This window comes from Drosophila grimshawi, unplaced genomic scaffold (genome assembly GCF_018153295.1).
Source record: "Drosophila grimshawi isolate 15287-2541.00 unplaced genomic scaffold, ASM1815329v1 contig_311, whole genome shotgun sequence".
NCBI classification, from domain to species: Eukaryota; Metazoa; Arthropoda; class Insecta; order Diptera; family Drosophilidae; genus Drosophila; species Drosophila grimshawi.
This window is the reverse complement of record NW_025063098.1, coordinates 22,171,809-22,194,656: the sequence shown is the minus strand read 5'-3', so window position 1 is coordinate 22,194,656 and position 22,848 is coordinate 22,171,809. Positions and strand designations below refer to the sequence as shown.

Below are 22,848 nucleotides of genomic sequence, written 5' to 3'. Positions count from 1 at the left end.
CCAGTACACGAATGGCGTACAAACTGTTTGGACGTGTTTGCTGCTCGCTGGCGACGTCGCGAGTCCGCTCTCGCATTTAAATTCGCAGTGCAGAGTTTGTAAATATTTCGAACGGCGCTTCGACAGCAACGCGTTGACAAATATTTTTGTAACTTTCTGCGTGTGTGTATGTGTGCGTGTGTATCTTATTGTTAATGCACGCGCAGAGCACCACAAAGCAACAAACAAATAATGTTTAATGACAACAACAATAACAACAATTGCGAAAATCATGTTCGACAGCGACAGTGAAAATACTCGTAATTTGTTGATTTAAGCGGCGGCCGCAGTCGACGTTGGCGTCGGCGTCGTCGTTGATGTCGCCGTCGAATGTTAAAGTGTGCGTGAGAGCGTGTATGTGTGCATGTGTGTGTGTGTGTGTGCGAAATTGCAAATACAACAACACAAAATAAAAAATTGATAGGCTGAGCCAGTGAAATACAAACGCAAAGCGAAACTGCAAAAATACACACAACAAAGGTAGTAACAAAGCAAAATAAAGCAAAGGCTATGGCGTCAGCAGAGAGCAATATCGATGGGGGAGGGGGCAGCTGGCACAGGCGATGGCGGCAACAAAAGCCGGTGCACAAAGAGAGGCAGAGAGAGAAGGAAAAAATAAGAGAGAAACACACACATACCTAGAGAGAGACAGAGAGAGAGAGGAGAACCACATGGGCCATGTTTTTAAAGTGCAAATCAAATGAAATGTGATTCATTATTGGCTGCTGTTGTTGCTGTTAAAATTCCGGCATTGTTGATTTCCTGTGTCCTTTTGCAAATCAATTATGACATAATACGGCATCACAACAAAGAAATCAAGTGCGTGCCGACGTGTGTATGTGTGTGTGTGTGTATGTATGGATCGGGGGTAAATATGAAATGAATATTTTAAAATGAGAAATTCCATGCAAACAACACGGCCAAAGATGGCAAACAAAAAAAAAGGATATGAAACGCAATAAAGCCAACGATTGCTGCCGCCAAGTACAGTAGTAGTAGTTCTTCTTCTTCGGCCAGGCCACAAAGCCAGCAGCAGCAGCGGTAGTCGAACCAAAAAGCACACGCACGCACACAGTGACAAGCTGGGCAATAACAAAAACAACAACAGCAACATCAACACAAGGCCACGACGAAAGCAACAGCGGCTGTAGGCAAGCAGGCAGCAGGCAAAGCAAAGCCAAAGCTCGGCGCACAAAACACAAAGCGAAAGCGTAGCAAAAACAAGGAGCAAAACAGCAGCAACGGCGCACAGTGTACCAAATTGATTAAAAACAATAGAAACAATTGCAAAAAAAAACTGCTGAGAATTGAAACGCTCAAGAAATTAGAATAGTTTTTAGCGCTTTTGAATCTTAGAGAATAAACTAAGATTGTGATGAATTAATTTGTGTAATCTCACGGTTTTCTTCATATTACAAGAAAATTGCATATTACTGTTTCTGAAATTCTGGCTATAAAATAAAAGTAATTGCAGTTCGCCGAATCTAATATCAGAATCAGAAAATCATCTTTTCACTTTGACTTTTCGAGTTTAGATACAATTTAGTAATTATTGGTATAGATTGTATTTTATTGTAAATAAGCAATAGCAGAATATTTATTGTTCCATTTTTGATGCCTAAAAAACACTGTGCAGCGTTGGCGTTGGCGTTAACATCAGCAGAGGACCACAGCCAAAGTGAGAGTGGGCTGCTGTTGATGCGAATGTGGATGCTCAGAAAAAGCTTAGTAAGCTGTGTTGCTGCTGCTGGTGCCGCTGCCGCTGCTGCTGTTGTCGTTTTGCAAACAAAAGTGCAAAATGTATATGACGCTTAGCGTCGCTGAAGATGATGAAGAATGTGAGTGAGAATGGCGATGATGAAGTAGCAAGAACACGAAGAATAAGAATAAGCATAATAGAAGGCACAACAAGGTAGAATTTCGAGGAAATCGAAATTTGCGTCGTCGTTCAATTTCGACCGGCATCCGCAGCCGCAGCACAAAACAAACTTTTATCCATGCGTGTCTGTGTGTGTGTGTTTGTGTGTATGTGTGCCCGCTTCTTTGTGTGTGTTTGTATTTCGCATAGTCAAATTTGTTTTATATAATTCTCAACTACCCCGATATGATTTCCGTTGCGCTTCTTTCCTCCTTATCTCTCAATTGAGCATGAAATTTTATTTTTTCTTTTGGTTTAGTGCTTTTAGCTGGCAGCAAAAGACCAGCGTGAAAATCGTTGTTTGCTTATTGTTAAAAACTTTTTCAAACACATAAATGCGTGGTTATGGCAATAAATACAAGTTTTAAACAATGAGCCAAAAACTTTACGCAATAAAAACCAATATTACATTTCAGCACTGACAACCACAAAAAAAAAAAATAGTGGAATATTCTGACATTTTTTTTATTGTTTATCCATAAAATTTGTAGAAATGTGTATATAATATTGTGTAAAAAAGTTTAACAATAGCCACAAATGCCGCTGCAACAGATACTGTCACACACATTCACACACACACTCTCGCACACACACAAAGAGATGCGTATGTAAAGCTTTGATATTGGCTGCTACGTCAGCGCCGCTGCCGCAACTGCCGTCGCTGCCGCTGTCGGCGTCATCATCTGCTTTATTTGTACTTTTTTTCTTTTCGTCTCTTTGCAAAGCCTTTGATAGTAGTTGAAGCAACAACAACCACAATAACTACAACAACACTAATGGCGATGTCAGCGTTGCCCAAAATATATTTTAGCATTCATTTATGCGACGTTTTCATTCGATTCATTTTTTTTTTTTGCTTCTTATTTTTTGCCGCGCAAATTCATGCACAATTCTAGCTAGAAATGTATCTTATAGAAACACGCGCACTTTGGGTACTTGTGTTGTCTTTCGAATTGGTTGTGAAATTGAAATGTGCCCAGCCTGTTATGGCATCATCATCATATGCCGCTCCGTCCCATCGTCGCAGCGTCGCATTATGATCATGATGAGCTTCTTGATGCGCCCGCAGGAGTGGGTAACTGACTAAAGCAAGCGCAATAGATTGCCACAGATTGTCGCGCAACGAGGACAATCGGCGAACACAACTTGTATTAGACGCTGAAAACGGAGCCAAGATAAGGCCAAAAATGGAGTTCAAGACAAATCCCAGAAACGAGAAAAACATGCCAAAAAATGAAGTGGTTTTAAATGTGCGCATTTTGGCAATATTTCTAGCTTACTCATCGAGTATTTTCTTTTTTTTTCCACTCACAGCAGCAATCGTTTTATACTGATCTTTAGTGAGTTTGATACTGCAATAGACTAAACATTTTAAAAACGAAGCAAACATTTTTTTATTACTAATACGCATATAGATATTAATGTAGTTTTCATATGCTGATTCTAAATATTCTCGAGCATTAAATATTCAAACAATTACTTCAGTTGTTTCCTCCGATTGCCTGGAGCATATCCAATATATATATATATTTTGGGATGAAAGCTTTGAGACAGCTTAAGGATATTTTTTATGAGCTCATCATCTCTAAGAGATAATACATTGTACAATTTTTATAGTAGCCATAATTTGAGTTTGTGCACATTCAGTGTTGAAAACAGTCAGCTGACGTTTAGGTAAAGGAATTCGCATCAATTTGACATAAGCTCGTGATGACAACGAATGACGTTTTGATGGTGGCGCCTCTGGCGATGGCAGAGTTTTGCGGCCTATTAAACAGATTACGTATACGCACTGTTGCACATGTCAAATATTTACGCATGTTTCTCCAGCATAGCTAAAATATATTAGCATACTTTTGCGGATGCCTAACGACTCGCCATTTTGTTTGTTGTTTGTTGCTTGTTGTTTGCATGTGTGTGTGTGTCGGTATATATAAAAAAAATCCGTTGCTTTTTCTTGTGCTTGAAGGTAACAGGAAGAGTCGTGAAAGTGACGCACATAAACAATGTAAGCTGCGTGTGTGCGTGTGTATTGGTGCACAAAATGCATAAAAAAGAAACCCAAATGTGAAGATGCGCCTAAGAAGACCATAAAAAATGCGAATGAAGAAGTAAGAAGCGACGAAGACTACGTGAAGAGGAGCTGCCGGTTTGTGTTAAAAAAAAATAAATAAATAAAAAATAAAATAATAATCGAGCTACAAAGAAGTATAAAATAGAGATTGCGATAGCGGCTAACTGGCCCGAAACTGGAAGAGAAACACCAACGGGGAAATTAACGCGAGATTGCAATGTTTTTGTTTTACAATCGACGCATTTTTGTGATTATAATAATTGAAATACTGCTGCTGTTGCTGCTGACGACGACCGATGACAATGGACAACCGACGCTGCTGACCAAGTTGCCGACAACAGGTGAGTAACTGAACGAATCCCTTGCCAAACTCTCAACAATCATAAACTAATGGCCAAAAATGTGCGGGCGTGTTCTTAGCCAAGTAGCACCGGAGAACTTGTTGAGTTCGCTTCAGAAAGAAATGGCTAGTATAAAATATTAAAGTTACTAAAACACGCGAGAAAAGTTTCTTTGTTTTTTGCTTTTTTCGTTTTTTTCTTTTTCTATTTTTTGGCTTACAGCCCAAATTTGTAGCTATGAACTACGAATATTGCCACCCTTGGCTTGAATTTTTTTCCCCGTTGTTTTTTGGGGGTTGATCCGTTCTGGTACGCTCTTTGACTGGGAATAGCCCTTTCGCATGTGTGTGTGCCATTGCTGCTGGCTTATTGCGTCGTTGATTTGGCTAAGCGAAATTATAATTCTAATTTATGGTAAGTGAACAAGCTGCAAGGAGTGCGCAACACGATTAAATATGTATTTATGTATGTAACTCCTTGCCTTGTAACACACACACACACACACACACACACACACACACACACACACACACAGATAGACAGCATGTTCGATTCTCACGACCCTGCTGCGATACAAGACTTCAAATGTTTGCTTTGAAGATTTAACCGTTGTGAAATTACCCACAGCAGCAGCAGGACTGAAAGTATTTAACAATCAATCAATGCAAACAATTTGCCATGCAACCTTTTTTCAACCAAACACACACACTCGAAATCCGTAACTACTTGATTCGAAATCAAAAGTCCAGGGCATGGGCAAGTTCATAAAACCCCAATGTGAAAACTTTTGCACACATGATAGCACAGCAATAGCTTAGCAATGATGGTAAGGGGGTTTGGGTGTGTGTGTGTGTGTGTGGCGCGAGTATGTGGCAAAAGACCAAGTCCAAGTCAAACGACTAAGCGGCGTGTCGTCAATAAATTTTCCATTAAATTCAAAGCAACCCAAAAAAAATGAAAAAAGAAAAAACGAGGGAAAAGCAAAGAAAAACAAGCACCCATAAAGGAAGGTAGCCTCGAGTACACTACATAACTTTTAGCCGTTACATACAGGCGAACACATGCATGCGTGTGTGTGTGTGTGTGTGTGGGTGGGTGGGTGGGTGGGTCTATGTTGTTGTTTAGCTTCCTGTCTGTCCTGTGAGGCCGCTGGCCGCTTATTCAATTTAGCCCCGCCATCTAGCGCCCACTACTGACAGGCAACCAAAGCCGAGGCAACTAGGGAGCCGAGCCACAGCAACAAATGCCACTAAAAGAATGCATGCAACGATTTCCATATACCCTTTGGCATAAGCAGAATAATAATGCAAATCTATGCAACAGAAAGCTAGAGCTAATTGGATTTGTATAGGTTTTTCTCATTTACTAAGCAAATATTGAAATCAAATATTAAAAAACTTGTCACCTTTCTAAATTGGCTAATTGGTCGTAATAATGCTCGCCTGCCTTTCTTATCGACATTTAACTATATACAAATATGTAAGCCATCAGAGCTAATTTAGTAACTATATCTTTCTACTATTTGTAGAAGTAAAAGTACTCGAGATGTATTACTAAATGACCTGCAAGGGTTTAAATATTTATGCCTCAACTGTATAAAGTGTTCGAGAATGAACAGCATTTTAAGACATTCATGGGTAATAAATCAACTAATTTTAGTGTTTAGGAAACAGGTCCCTAGCGAGGTACACAAACCTAAGCAGGCACCACTTGGAAAACATACACATGATAATAATAATAGTAATAATACAGTAAAATTATACTTTGTATGAGTAAGCATTGATCTCCTGCTGTGGACAATATGTAAACATTCTCTGTATATAACTCGACTCGCTTGCTTAGTGGATTCAACAAGGCTATCAACTTGGAAATATTAAGTTCCTAGAGCTGGGCGAAAGGATTAGATTATATTAAAGGTACAACTAATTTTAGGAAGAAAGCTCTATCTAATCTGCTTATTTCCATAAATCACGCATATTTCAAAGTAATTAATAGTTCCCCAGTCAAATAGACTACATCCTTGACAATCTTGGGAACTAAAAGTGCGAAATTGACTTAATATGTAAATTTTATGAACTGAATGAGCGATATCCATTAAGTAAATATTAAGTAATTAGGGCCTTTAAAATATGGTTATCTTCTTCACATTTTGTCCCAAATTAACACAATGTCGATGGGAAAAGTGTACAACAGGCAACTGGCTTACCCTCTCCACAGCGTGCCCAAAACTAGTTTATTATGGCTTTTACTATAATCACGCATTGCATAGAGTGTATCTTTTAGCCGGGATCTTTTGCACTTGGTGCTTTTGTTTTTACCGGCGGCAAATAACTACAACATAAGCTATTGAAACAGCAGCTCTCACATCATGCTCTGTTTTTCTTGTTGCTCTTGTTGTTGTTGCTGGTTTATTCATATTGCAAACAACATATCATTTGCTATTGTTGCTGCTGCTGCTGCTGCTGCTGCTGTTGTTATTGTAAGCCGCGTGCCGCGGAGCAACCCAAAAGCTGCCTCTGAGCCCTCTATATTCATATGCAAATTGCGTTGGAGGACCTTTTGGGCTCAGCTGCGTTGCCATTGTTGTTGAATTTTGTATTTTATTTTTGTTTTTGCTTTATTTTTGGTTAAGCACACTTCTTGATTTTGCTGTTGCGTTGGTGGCGCCCTGCGCTTGATTTCAATTTTCAAGTGCTTCCTGTTTTTGCAGTTGTTGCTATTTGACATCTCAAGCAGGCGTTACTTGGCTGCCACAACAACAACAACAGCAACATCAAACATTTGAAATAACAAGCTGAGTGCCACCTTCGTCTTTCTCCTGACCCGGCTGCTGCTGCTGCTGCTGTGGTTGTTGTTGTTCTTGTTGTTTGCTGTTGTTGTTTGCTGCCGCTAACTACACAAACAGCAAATCGGTTCTGCTGCGCCGGCATTTGGCGCTGCTCTTGACTGTTTGAGAGTGCCTGGGCCTATGACTATGCCAATGCCGATGCCGATGCCGATGCCGATGCCGATGCTTATGCCTATGACTATGACTATGGATATGACTATAGCTATGACGAGCTCACAAGAACAGCCACAGGCGCCACAGAGCACCACCAAGTGGTTTTTGTGTTATGTTGCGTTGCGTTGTGTTCGGTTATGTGAGGGATTGGCGTCTTGGGTCTTTGGGATCGTGTACTAAAGCAACATTGCCTTGTGGCGCCTTTGCGGCTTTTAAGCCTCGCCTAAGGCTGCCCGAAATCTTGAGCCCGACCAAAAGCGCTGTGTGTGTGTGTGTGTGTGTGTGTGTGTGTGTGTGTGTGTGTGTGTGGGTTTGAATGTGTAGTATATGTTAAAGTAGACCATTCGCATACATGCATGTATGCCTGCAACGCATTACTGTTATAGCAATTTTGTTCGTTTTATGGCCATCATTGAGAATTCTCGACAGCTTTAAACTGATTGCTCTCGCTGCTGGTCGCCAAGGCAACATCCTGCGCGCTTTTCCGCTTCCCTCAATTCCAGCTCAAGTTCCGAAGGACTTTCGTGGTACGTGCTTGTGTGTGTGTGTGTGTGTATTTGTGTGTAAGCGTCTTGCGATTCCCGGAAATCAGTTAAGTACAGCATGTAGCTGTGCCTTGGGCATTTGGCACCCAGCTAAAAGCAGCAATGATTACATTTGGCAGCATTTCCTCTTCCCCCCACCCGCAACCTGTAAAATGGGGAAAGAAAAATCATATTTTTTAATGTGAACAGCGTCCAGGGTCCCAACGTATATATTTGAAACATATTTTTCTGCTGCTGCTGCTGCTGCTCCTGTTATTGTTGTTGTTGTTGTTGCTGCTGTTGTGGACCTCACCATTAATAATGCCCCAAAGCTGCTCTTATCTGACGCGTGCGGGTGTGAATAAAAAACAAATTCTATTAGTTCAATTAGACTGCTGCGTTGCTCCAAAAATACTCTGCCCTCTCTCTCTTAATATATATCTCCCCTCTATATCTTTCTCTCTCTCTCTCTCTCTATTTCTCTCTGAGCATTGGCCAGGTACACTGTGTGGCATTATTTAATTTCAATTTGTATACTCGCTGTGTGGACAACCTGAACATTGAACACTTTAAGGACGTTTCCTCTTATTGAACATGTTTTGTGGCTGCAACAGACATTTACCAGGACAGCCTTGCTTGTTTTCTAGCATTTCTTTCGTTTTCCAAGAATTTCACTGCAATAGCTTAAAATTCGAACATTTTCCATCGGATTATTTCTTCTAAACCTCGTGAAAGATTGAAATAATTGTAAAATTACTAAGAAGTCAATAAAAAAAGTAATCGCGCAACTTTAAATTGTCTGCCGGGATATTAAATTAAAGCATTAAAAAAAAAATATATATATATATAAATAATCTTAAAATGTTGCCAAATTTGCTTCACAAATTAAAATAAATAGTTCAATACCTATTAAAAATTCACACATTACTATAAATATAGCCTGTGTAACAATTAGGACTGTAACTTATACACTACATAAAGAGTAACTAAGTAAAAGTCCAAGAATTAATATTAATTTAGTATTTATGATTAAAAACTGAATAAATTATTAGTTAGACATTAATAACAATTGTCATTTAGCATAAACAATAATAATAACACTCTTCCCATACAAATTTTAAACATTTGGTATGTAATTTATTTGTAATTTGATCAGCATAGGATTCATTATTAATTAAAAGAGGATCGAAAATGTCGTTATTACAAAGTGAGTAGAGTTCCAAATTATTATTTTAGAATGTTTTATTTTTTTTAGTTTTAACACAAACGTGACAAATTTCCTATATGGTAACCGAATATTTAGAAGTACAGTATTAATTGGTGTTCTATTATTATAAATTGGGACAAGTTGGCAGTTTATAGTATATTTTGGTACTTCAGCGCTTGGGTCAATTGAAAGACCATTAGTTGCTCAATGGTTTCGTTTGTTCTGACTGTCATCCGCCAACAGAACGAAACGACTGCGAGACGACTTAATGGAAACTTTTTATTCTTGGCCGGTAGGCAAAGTGGCAACGGAAAAAAACCCCACATGGAAAAAATCCCCTTAGTCAGCATGATGTTTGCTTTTTTTATGTATTTGGAAGCATGTGCGCCAACTTCTTGAGAATATATATGTATATGTACATTCGTACCTGCTATTTACAAAGGGGGTTGGCGAGGGGGTCTGAACTCCATCCACATAGCGTTTACGCCATAATGCACGAGTGCTGCCGTTTGGCAATTAAAATTATTATTATTAGAAGTTAGTTGGTAGAATTTCAAGTGGACGGGGCGCCACATTAGAAAAGTTTGCAAACTTTATGAATTAGTAGAGCGGCAAGCCTAATTAAGATGCTTTTATAAATGGCAATTTTAAAAGTCCATAGAAAAGTTCTTAAAAGTTCAAATTGGTCAGCTTTCTCAGCCAAATGCTTTTCTCCATTCACTGCTTTTTCCTGGTATAAAATGCTCAATATTCTGTAAATAGTAATATTAAATTATTCGCTTTTAATTTAAGAAAACAATACCATTTCCAAAAAAAAAAAAACCTTGTTTAAAATTGCAAGATTGTATTAAAAGAAATGAAACCACATCAGAAAGAAGGTTTTGGTTAGGTTTTTGGTTTGTGGTTGTGTTTAACACAATTTAATTCAACGCAAATCGCTGGTGTCACATGTTCTTCTTTTCTTTTTCTTTTATTTAATTAATATCGACTAAAAAAGTCTACAGTTTCTTTTTATTCTCTGACTCTGTTGAGTAAGATAAGTTAAGGGAAATTATTCATATTTAAATGAAACTCCATGAATAGCGCTAGATTGGTTAAGTTTTTTCATATAAACAATTATTGTTTATAAAAACCAAAAGCTAATTTTAGAATAAAATATTAAAAAAAAAATAACCAGATAGATAATTAACACATAAATTTGTTTATTTTTAAAATTTGAAATATCTAAATAGTTTATAATTTTTTGATTGCCGGCACAAAGCTGTCTGTCGGCAATCAATCTTCTCAACACTTAATGAGCTTTTACACATTCTGTTTAGCACTAGACTTATGTTAATGTCTCACCAATTTCAACTGTCTTCACAATTAAGTGTCTTATAACACTATAGGCATACACATACATGTATATATATATATATATATATACTCTGTAGTATATACCTGGTCAGTGTCCGCATTGTTGGCATAAACATAATCAACACAAAACATTTATAGACCCAAACAGCCCGCCACAATTGCCCGATTGGTTTTGGTAACAGTGGCAAGTACAAATAAAATCCATTAAATGTAAGCCGACTTGAAGTTGATTCTGTCTGTTCTTGTTTTTGGCATTTGTTTTGTTGCTGCCCATGTTTCTTGTCTTGTTCGTAATAGCATTGCCAGCCATTATAATGCTCGTAAAGCTGCCAATGGAAAATAACTAAACTATTTTCTATGATCGTGACGAAATGTGCAAGTTATTTTGGAACTTGAAATCGGCTCCAAATATTACTTACACTCTGCGTGGTCATTTTCAGATTGAGACCAAAACAAAAAAAAAAATTCGGTCATGTTTTGTCTGTTTTGGCTGTTTACTAAAAATAGCTATTGGCTTTCAAGTAGTTTGTTTTTGTCAGACACCCAAGATTACACACACACACGCACAGACACCATACACACGCACACACACACACACAAACACACACACACACACAAATAAAGCGTTATGTGCGTTATATAATCGTGTCTATAAACAGGAATAGTTAATATGGAGGAGACGCTCAGTTTTGAGTGACAGCATTGTGTTCCTCCTTCGGGTGGTGTTCATGTCATTTGAAAACAACATTATTACGACTATTATTATTATTTTTATTGCGCGTATTATCAGCAGGTTTCGAGTTCATTGAATTCGACTGACAGCCTGCCTGCCCGCCTGCCTGCCTGCCTGCGTGCTGGCCTCCCCTCGCTGACGGAGCCTTGGCAGGCAAAGTGGGTCAGCGTAATCAACACAATCAGTGCCTAGGCATGCTCTGACTAGCACTGCTTCTGCCAGCCCCTATTCCCTACCCCTGCCTCAGTCTCTGTCTCAGTCTGTGTACCGTTTTGTACGCTCCTTGCCAGCGCCACCCACACACACAGTTTTCTTGTGCTTCTGCTTCTGCTTGCGTTCTAACTTTTGTGCTTGTGTTTACTCTACTCTCCATGGTTGCCATGTCGTTGCGACAATGATGATTGCAATAAATGAAATTAATGCGTATTTCAAAGAGCCAGACAGGCGAATCAATTGACAAAAATGGAGTGCGCGCATTTGTCCGACACGGTTGCAAATCAAAAGCCATGAAAAAGCGCAAAACTGAAAACATTTTTCTGTCATTTTATCCACTTTGAAATCCGTTTTTTTTTTGTTTTTGTTTCTTTGTACCAGGTCATGTTGCAAGCTGTGAGCGCTTTCTTATGCAGCATGTCCGTCCCATGCCTCCCTCCTAATGCTTTTCGAATGTGGGCGAAACAATAAAACTGTTAGATCAAGTCTAAAAAAAAAAGCCATCTAAATGTACCCAACTTGCAAGCATTGCAGATTCATGGAATTTTATAGCTTAAATGAAACATTGTTGCATTTCTCGTAAGCCCTTGTTATGTGATTGGTTGTGGCCATTAGTGGCGACGATGTTCAGAATAATACATAATTAAGTAAATTTTTTGAAATGCATAAATAATTTAATTACATTTATTTTGAAGTGGCCAGTCTTCGCATACGTTGCATGTGTCTTGTGTATTCTTCACAAACCTAACCAAGCATTTCAAGTTGGTCAAAAACAAAAGAAAAACTCTGCTCTGTGTGTGCAAAGGGTGTGCCCGGCCAGCAATTAAATGCGCCGAATAAAACACAAATTGGCATAATACAAAAACAAAAACTCAACTAAACAAGCATTAAATAAATGGTAAACTAAAAAGAACCAGCAACAAAAAATATACAAAAACAAAAAAAAAAAACGTCAGCTTGCAAATTGACACGAGATATGAGCACGGACATGGATACCGACCGAACAGGCAAAAAGTGAAGCAACTTGGCTTGGTTTTAACACTTCTTGGCTTGGATTGCAATTTCATTTTTTTAATTCTTTTTTTTTTTTTTTTTTTTTTTTTTTTTTTTTGGCAAGCACAGACACACAGAGCGCACCCTTGACGCGCTGCCCCTGTCGTTGCCTACATTTTGGGGAGCGGGGATCAAATGTTGGCGCAAGCTCGTTAAAAAGAATTTGGTTCACTTGTTGTTGTTGCTGCTGCTGCTGTTGCTGCTGAACAAAAACGAAAAAGCAAAAAAAATTAAATAATAAACGCTGCACGTTGTTGTGCTTGAGACACAGGCTGTACGCCAAACTGGTTTTCGGACTGCATTCTTTTGGGCCACTCTCTACCAGCCAGCCAGCCAGCCAGCCAGCCAGCTCAAAAGCAGGCTCCTCGCTTACTGCATAGTTGCCAAGTTGTTTGGCTGAAAACAAAATTGAATCATATGCGGCAGTGGCAGCATTAAAAAAAAACAACAACAACAATAAGAGCAGCAACGAAAGAACGCAGTTTCTATGAATTTTCAGGCCGTTGCGTTGTATCGAACGTGTCGAGGCTTACCTGCTACAGTTTGTGGCACTGAAATGCTGTCTTAATTCTTTAGTTCGCCGTCGCAAGTTTGTGGCGGGAATTATTATTTATTTTTTGCTTTCTTATTTCGCATCTATATTTAGTTTTATAGAATTTCGTGCACGTTTCGCGCTTTGCATGATTAATTGTTTATGCAAATTGATGTTTGCTCTTAAGGCACATAGCTACCAAAAGAGAGAGAGAGAGAGAGTCGAAGTGAAAGAGAGGAAGCACTGCTAGCGCTCACGTATATATATATAGTTTGTATTTTGTGTGTGTAAGCAACTTGATATCGGCAGCTCATCAGTATAGTTCAGTTCATTTGTTGACTTTATCCCCCATTGTTTTATAATTTATTGTTGTGCGTGTGTGGGTTTGTGTGCATGTATAAAATTCTTTGCCAGGCATAATCCCACTTTAACACATGTACTGCTTATGATTATTTAATTAATACTCAATTAGCTCAGTTGCTGCTTATTTGCATAATATGCGATATGAATTGAATTCGTTATTGTACTACGAATTGGATCTAAATTCGATAATGCGGTTAGCTTTATTTCAATTTAGTTGGCTGCCTCAAAACGCCAACGCGCTTTTCAAGATAAATAGCTAAAGATAGTGCAAAAGCCAGCAAATTTTAATTAACATTACAGCTTAACTGCATAGTTTTTTTTATTATTTATTTTATTTTTTAATCATGGCGCTGTTCTTCACGTTTCTTCAAGTTTTGCTCGAACATTGATTTTTGCGCTTCGCATTTTTTTATTCTTGAGTTTTGTGCTTAATGGTCTGAAACTTTGCGGTTTTTTAAATTATATGTAATGGATTAGTCTATCCTTGGTGTGAAAAGACTCGGGTTTGTTGGCTAAAAGTTATTGATTAATGCTTCAGCTTTACTTTTCAGCTGAAAGGTTAATTATCCATTAGAATTTTACAATATAAAAAGCAGCTTTGCAATAACAGCTTTAGCTTATTTTGAAAGCTTCTTTTTAATCTTCGTGATGTAAGCTCTAGCTTGGATCTCAATACATATTTTCATAACAACAACTACATATATATAGCCTTGCAAGCATAGTTAAAAGAGCTCGACGCCGGATTAGCTCGTAAAATTTATATGCATGTAAATTTATATGTAATTAAGATATTGTGACATTTTTGCTTGGCAATTTTCCATAAATTCGAAGCATTGTCATTGCACTGTGACAACGTTTCATTGAGTTGTCCCACAGTTTGGCTACACACACAAGTGACATTTAAACTGGGTGCAAGCAAATACACGAATTAGCATAGTTTTCCAATAGTTGTTATAAGGCGCCAACTGCACCGAGACTTAATTCAAATACATATACATTATGATTATTTGTGGGTTGCATGCACCGATACATGCATAAGTTTTATGGCACTCAATTCTAACTGGTTGACAGGTAATTGTAATAAATAACGCGACTAATTAGTTTTGAAGCTATCGTAATTTATGGGTATTAGGCAAATTTGAAGCATTAGTGCAAAAGCATGTTGAGGCAATTTGGCAACATTTGCTGCTTTTTGGTCTTTCATAAATGAAAAATGAGTCCGGCTTGCAAGAGTTATGTCAGAGTCATAATCGAATCAGGCAACAGCAGTTCGCAAAAACAGTGAAAATGTACAAGTAAAATTGATGAATTGGCTGACAGGAAAAGGTTGCAACAGCAACAATAACAATGCCATTGGCCGCTCGACGACCGGCACGTACCACGCATCGTATACGTATTTTCTAATTAAATGCGAGGCCTGCCACTGCTGCCGCGGCTGCTGCTGCTGCTGCTGTTGTTTTCGCTAAAAAAATGAACTGCACGTGCCATTCCGATGGCAATGGAAATCCTCAACTACCCATTCAGTCCCCCCTCCACTGACCATACTCTTGCCACTGTCTACCCCTCGGCACCAGGCCACATTTTACAATAGCCGCCACCTGCCTACATTGAGTGCTGTCGCCTGTTTAGTCCTGACATCAAAATGGCTGCCATGCGGCCATGTTATGCGGTGTGTGCTTTCTGCCTTCTGCCATCTGCCCCCCTACCAGCTCTCCCACAATCTGCGACAGTCTGTCTCCAGTGTATTTGCTGTCATTTGTAGGTATTTCTGTTGTTGCTTTGGTAACTAATTGTCATATTGCCCCGGGAGAGTGCTGAAAGCGCCACAAATACATATACATGCATATACACACACGCACACACAGAGAGCACATAAACGAGCGTTGAGGGACTCAATGACAGTGGCTGTGCTTGTGGTATATGATTCAATTGTACTTTGCTTGCGCATTGAACTGTTGTCTCTATTTGCCGAGAGTGCTCTAAGATTTTCACGTCATGTGGACCACACAAGAAATTCATTACAAACTTTATATTCCTTTTCCAAAGAAGCTTTCGTTTGTAGTTAGAGTTGTCCAATGAATATTAATGTTACAGATTAAAGCTGTAAAGTGGCATGTGTAGCTGTTCCAAATGTTGACATTGTTGTCGGATAAACTTAATGTATGCAATCGCAAGGATGTTTTATCTTCGGTGACCGTTAATAACGATTCCTACATATTTTGTTTGTCTACTTTTTTAATCGGAAACTCTGCCAATAATTGAATAATGCGAGCCATTTAAAAAAAAAAGTAAATATACAAATTTAACAGCAATTTCAACATATTCGCATTCGTTTCGTATCAGGCGAGAGTGGTCCTTTGCAATAATTAATGACCTCAATGGTGCTGGCTGGACATGCAAGTGATTTATGCAAGCGATTTAATGCTCGCTTACTTAATAAGTGAGCTGTCCTGGGCAGCGCATACGTATACATAGTGAATGTGTGTTCGACGGCGCAGCACCATTATGCAAGATCCTTTTCGTTTGATACATTTATGGCCACTATATTTGTATTTAATTAATTTTATTTTATATGCCACAGACACACAAGGGCATTAAATCTGTTTCAACTTTCTGATAAATTGAAGGCACTTGTTGATTTGCGGCGCCAATCAAGTGTAAACTAATAAAAATGTCTGTACACAAACTACAATCACCTGTGTGTGAGAGTGGGTGAGTGTAGGCTGATTTGTGCAGAGACTCGTTAAACAAGTTTTTTTTTATTTTTTTATTTATATTTATTTATTTTTTGTTTATGTATGTGCTAGCCACATTTTGATGCCCACTCCATTTAGTTGTCATAGAAACTAAAGACGTCGCTCGCATTTAATATGTGTCCTGGCAACGACAACATATAAATTGCCAGGCTATTTGTCTCAAGTAGCCCACACAGGCCCTGAGCTAAGAAATGTAGTGAGCTATTTGAGCCGAATGCTATCAGCATGTGGCTCGTGTACAATTTTGATTTGGCCTCCAGGTAGGACAATAGTAGAATAAAAAATAACAACAGGCACAAACAACAACATACTCACCGATTTTTGTGCCTTAAATACAACCTTAAAGCATATGTACATACATATATTAAAAATGTGATTAACTAAATTGTGAAAGCTTTATGACAAAATTGAATTCATATACCGTGCAGCTAGCAGCAAACTTTTATTTCGACTTCAAACGAAAATTAGCTTATAATTATAAGTTATTATCTAGATACAACACACAACAGATACATAGAACAGCGCCTGAGGCTGTAATTTGTTTAAAATTTTCCCAGCTTCTTTGACTCACTGACACTCAAAAGTACAAATCGATAATAAAGATTTTGGCATATTTGATGAGCGACATCAAAAGAAAAAAAAAAATAAATAAAGATAATAAAATTCTGTATGCTGAGCATTTTCTGATAAACTCGTGTAATTAATCAATCTAAAGTATATTAAACAGATGTCGTTGAAATCAACTGCCATTAATCAAAGCCGAGCCACAAATCTACAGACATACATGTAGACATATTATCAACCTGCTGCTTGTTTAATGAAGCGTTTGATTTGCATTTGTCGGTCGGTTCGGCATTTGTTAATTAAATTGCTGGGACTGGCACGAACTCAGTACCATCGAACCTCCCAACCACTGACATTTTTTCATGCTTACAAACATACAAATGTGTAACGAATGCCGCCCAGCTTTCGTTCGAGTCAATGATTTATTGTTGTTTGTCGAACGCCAAACTTTTCTAAAGTAATTTGCGACAAATCATAAAAGCATTTTTTCTTCATTCCAATTTTTTTTTGCTATATGTCGTGCCGCATGGGGCACAAAATTTATGCGCACACATGCGGCTCAGGTGATGGCGCCCACATTGCTTTTTTTTCGCATTTTTTTCTTCTCTTTACAACGTGTAGATTACTGCTCATGGCAGCTGCCAGCAGCAGCAGCAGCAGCAGCGACAGAAGCAGCAATAACATTAACTCAAAAAAGTTGCTGGTGTCCATTTGGGTTTCTGGCTTTTTCTACACTTGGCCCTTCTTCGTTGTTGCTCTACCAACATAATTAACACTTATAATATAATTTTAGAGTTTCGGTTAAGTTGTCGAGCTTTAGCATCCATGCAGCATGCATCTATTAACATAATTATCATGTCGCATCCAATGCGTACCCGGCTGATTTAAATTTGTTTTGAGCAGAGCAAAGAGTGAAAGACCAAACACATCCTGTAGTACATCATCGTCGTCATTAGCTTTTCCTATCTGCTCTGTGTGTATATCCGTGTGCGTGTGTATGTGTGTGCGTGTGTGTGTGCAACTATAAATATACAGCTGTAGGTCGACTTTAGCCTTTCTGCCACTTTGCATAAGTTTGAGGTGGAAGGAACGTAAAACGACTTCCCGCTCCGCTGCCGTTGCTTATGCTTCCTTATGGCAGTGCTCAACGCCACTTCCCTTTGCTCATTCATCTCACAGCACGGACACACACACACACACATACAAATATACGCTGAGTGTGGCACACAGACAGGACGCACATAATTCAAGTTGTGCTCTTGGCACGAGGCTCAGCTCAGCTCAGCGCTTCTCTGCTCTGCTCTGCTCTGCTTCAGTTCGTTCAGCCCAGCTCTTGCTAGCCGAGTCTGGGGAACAGGCTCAGCTGTCGTAACTGGCAGTTTTACTTCACGCCAGCGTCAAAGTTCTCGTTGTTGTTGTTGTTGTTCTCGTTGTTTTTTTATTGTTGTCTGCCTGTCGCTTCAAATTGTAAAGGGTTTGTGTAAAGGGGGGACTGCTGCACCGTAGTCGCAAGAAGCGACCGACCCCTAGCTATCCTTTAAATTTTCGTGATCTGCGTTAAGTGTTTGCCAAATTGTAATTATGCTATTGCGTTTCAAGTTATTCGCCTGCCGTATCCTTGTCAGCCTTTTGCTTTTGCTGCTGCTGCTGCTGCTGCTGCTGTTTGTGTGTATAAAAAAAGAGCGAGCTATATGTCAAATGTCTGGTATTTGTATTTGCATTTTGGCAATTGCATTTTAAGCAGCGAAACCCCGACAGTGGTGTCATTTATGGCATGCCTATGCCTGTCTGGCTGCCTGCGTGGCGAAGGATTTTTAGCGCACGTACAACGCATCGTATGCGTAATGTCTTCTTTAACAGCAACTCGTTCATGGTAGCCTCTGTCTGTGTGGGTCCGACAATATATCTGTGTTTCGGTCTTTGTGGCCAAGTGTTCATTTCGTAAGCTAGAAAAGTTTATAAATCATTTCAATTACATTTCGCTGAGCTGTGACAGGAAGCAGAACTTGGTCCCAAGTTTCGCCCAAGCAATGGATGACTTTCGCAAAGTTTGTCAAAAAGTTGGCTGTATGCAACTTCTAGATGATATCTGCTTAAATATGAAAGAGCGTTGACAGCTTTCCTTAAGTTGCTGCTTAAAGATTGTTGAATTGGCTCCAGAACAGACACCAATAGCTCTATGATCACCAAGGCAACCGAGCACGGATTTATTTTCCATATAGAAAGCATAATAGAGAAAGAAAAAGAAGGCACATTATCGGGCATTTGACCCAGCTTATGCATCACAGCCACGCTGATATTGATGACGCTGCCAAACATCACGATGGGCAAACATTACAATTCATCGAGTTATCTGTGACAAGCTAGCAGAGCAAAAAGCTTTCATTGCACCACCGGACATTACTTTATCTACTCCATGATGTCTCCGCTAATATGCCAAGCGTCTCCTACCGGATTTTTCCTATCGTTTTTTTTTTTTGTGTGTGTGTGTGTATGTGTGTTGTTTCCACCCTGCTGCCTTTGGGTGCTTCTGTGCACCCACATTGGCTACGTTGCTGCCCTTTCCTTTTATGTGCTCTACATAATCAGATATCGCATTTTATTTGCTCAGCAAGGGTAGAGCTCTGAGGGGGGGCAGCAAGCTGCTGTGTCTCTTTTGCGCAGCAAAACTGAACAGCAGATAAATATCAAATAGAACGTTCATTGTTTGGCAGGCTAAAGCAGCCCTCTATTTCTCCACAGATACGCTACATGCATATAGAAATATATATACCCATATCTAGACGAGTAAATGTACACGAGTACATATACATATATGGCTTATGATATATTTTGCTACATTTATCACAAGTTAATTTGATTTTAATGAAATGAATTCGGCAAACATTCACACAAATAACCTCTCGCTGTGTGTAGACAAAAACTGGAAACGCCAAAAAAAAAATAAAAAAAAAAATAAAAAAAAAAACAACTTTGAAGATTACAAAGGGTAGATAATGTTAATGAATAAAATACAGGAGGGAACTGCAGGCACACACACTCACACACACACATCGACACACACAGAGGCAGAAGACGCCTTTAGGGTTTGTTTGCTACGTAAATTCAACAATATTAGGCCATATTCGGTGCTGCCCCTGCACAACTGCAATTAACACAACTACAACGAGGCGAAAAGTTTGTTTAGCTTATGAAGCCTTTTTTTTGTTGTTTTTTATTTTAGTTATTTTTTTTTTTTGTTGGTTTTTGCAGCTGCTGCCGTCGCTGTGAGACGGGCAAACGTGACGAGCATTATTTTGGGCGTTTTTATAGAATTTTTACAGCTCATTTTTTTTAATTTTTTTTTTTTTTGTATATTTTTGTAACGTATAGCGAAAAAATTAGCATAAGCATCAGCGGCGCATATTTTAACTCGGTCAAATTGCTAGCGTCCGTTTCACAGATGTAAGGGCTGCGGGGAGTCCGGGTTTGCGTCCGCGTCCGAGTCAAAGTCCGAGTCATTGTGACCTCAAAGACCTAATCCCGCCCCGTCCGGCAGTCGTTTGCATAAACAAATTTGCAGCGCCATTTACCGGCCGGTTTCGGTTTGCTTTTCAGCCATTTACTGGCTATGCAATTTGTTAATGAAAGTTCCCACCATTAGAAACAGGTTCAGACGCGTTTCCCGTGCTGACGCAGACAGGAAGAAATCTCGCACGCTGATTACGCAAGATTTTCGCAAGCAAAAGTTTGGATTGTGTGCTTATGCAAATTTAATTGCCGTCTGCTGTAGACGCATAGCCAGCGATATTTAGAAATATTTATTATTATTTAATGGCAGCTCGATTGATTTATTTGGTCGTCGTTTCAACACATCGATAATGCATGAAACCCATACCGTAAACAACAACAAACAATGGCACTCAAAATAAAAAAGAGAGAATAATAATAAAAAATGACTCAGATAATCTGTATAAATGGGCCGAGTTCATTGCACTATCCGAGTGAAATTTCATTTTCGTTTTCCTTTTCGTTGGCAGCCAACGAATCGTGCCAAATTTTAAGGGTTGCTTCATTAAGCGTTGCCAGCCCCTTCGCCACCTCGAGTGCTCCTGGACTCCAGGAGAGCTCCCGCTGCCTCAACAAAGGCAAATGCCGTTAAGCGACACAAAAAATATATATAACAAAAAAACAAAAAAAAAAAAAAAACGAAAAAAGGAAGCGAGCAGTGAAAACAAAATGATGTTATTGCGTTGCCAAAATGTCGAGCTCAGGCCCGAGCGATGCCGTTGCCATTGCCGTTGCCGTTGCCGCCATGTCGACGATGTGGCATTGTTTGCTTTTGCATGCAAATGGCATTTGTCTGGCATAGCACTGCCACTGCTCTTGGCCGTTGTCCTAGTACTGGTTCTGGTCCTGGTACTGATACGGATCCTAATACTGGTAAGACCCTTGCAAGCCTTTGGCATGTGCGAGCTGACAACCATTGTTCCTTTTGCATTACGCACCAAATACTCTGGCTTAAATGTTTTCACAAATATTTCTGTAATTAATTCTCTAATTTTCTGACGTTTTGTGTCCCTATCCCTTTTGTGTGTTCATTTTGTAAATTAATTGTTTGCTTCTGGTTTTTTTTTTTTTAATATTAAACGCATTTTATTTGGTTTAAGGTACTCAACTTTATAAATTAGAAATATGGATTTGTTTTTTCTTCTTAAAGATGGTTCTTTGAGTTATTCACGAGATTTGTATATTTTGACGTAATATTTGTCCATTTCCGTAATGATTTTCATTATTTTACTCCAAATAGAATAACGACAAGGCAATTTATTTATTTCTTAAACAAAACTCCTAATAATAAACAGCCTAACAATAAACAGCCAGGGTTTAATTATAAGTTAGTTTTCAATTGCAAATACAATGATTTTTTTCGAATCATATCTCAGAGGTCCAAAAATTAGTTGACGAATACTTTTCCTTTTGTACAAATTCAATTGTAATCGGTTAAAAATACTACTTTTCTTTTGTCATAAAATCAATCACTTGAAAAATAAGTCTGCTGCTAACAAAGGGATTTTTGTATAGTATGTGCAAGAGTATTTAAAGTTCGACATCCATTAGCCAAATGGGTTTTCTTTTTTGTTCATTTCTCGTTTCTTTAAGAAACTTTTTAAGACTGTTAACCTTTTTCCGTTTTTCTTTTGGCTTTCTTTTTTTTTTTCATTCTCTGACAATTTATATTGACTAGTAGATTGTATTGCAGTTCAAGAAGCGACTGCTTTGTCAATTTCAATGGCAACTACATTACTTGGCCACGCCTACCCATTACAAGCATCGATAAAGCCATAAAATTCGATAAGGCAATAAAACCCTTCCACGGCCTTTGCTTTTACACTCGACACTCCCGCAGTGTGTGAAGGGCGGGAGGGAGGAGGTGGGGGCAGAGGGAAACCATAATAAAGAACTGCCAAAAAGCAGCGCTCTCTCTCTGAAGACGCATTGTCAGCTTGCTTGGGCTCTCTATCTATAAAAAGCGTTCGTTGTACTTAAAATGTTGTTCGTTGTATGAGTGCAACACCCACACACACACACACACACACACACATATACAAGGACTGTGGCAAACTCTGTCATTGTTTTTGTTGCGTTATTTTTATTTTTATTGTTGTTGCTTTTGTTGCTGTTGTGTGTGTCGGCTAGAATTTGACGTCATGCTTCAAAGCAACGTAAATCACCGAGAGTTAAGCATAGTGAGTGCAAGGGAGACCATGTTATAAGTGGCATTAAAGATGAGACAGAGACAAAGACAAAGAAAGAATGAAAGAAATATATAAAGAGAAAAGGAGAGAACAACAGCAAAGTTTTATACGGCTGCTCAGGGTTAATGAAGTTGCAACGGAGACGACAGCAAAGTTGCAGCCGCATTGTTGTTGATGACGTCGCCGCAGCAGACATTCAATTGACAGACGACCACCAGCAACACATACATACGGCACACCAGGCACACACACACACACACACACACATACACTGGCGGCACAGTGAAACTTACTAAAAATCACGTTGTCGTAGGCCATGGTCGGCGGGTCGCCAACGTCATCATCACCACATCCTCAGCATGTTATTCACTTCGCCTTGCTTTTGTTTAAAGCCGGCCAAGTTGCTGTTGCTTTTCATAGCCTTTTGTTCTCAACT

The 22,848-nt window shown here is 39.0% G+C and overlaps 1 protein-coding gene across 3 annotated transcripts in view; it reads left to right on the top strand.

Moving 5' to 3' along the window:
- The first annotated feature begins 47 nt into the window (after nucleotides 1–47).
- LOC6568543 overlaps nucleotides 48–22,848 on the top strand; it is a 52,822-nt gene continuing 30,021 nt past the window's right edge. Inside the window, exons 1-2 of one of the 3 annotated variants that reach the window (XM_032740637.2) lie at nucleotides 48–98; nucleotides 3,927–4,372. In XM_032740637.2, the coding sequence (XP_032596528.1) occupies nucleotides 4,249–4,372 (124 nt within the window). In that variant the 5' untranslated portion in view covers nucleotides 48–98; nucleotides 3,927–4,248. Of the gene's footprint in view, nucleotides 520–3,926; nucleotides 4,373–22,848 lie in introns of all 3 variants that reach the window. The other 2 variants (XM_043215054.1, XM_032740636.2) reach the window with 2 other exon arrangements.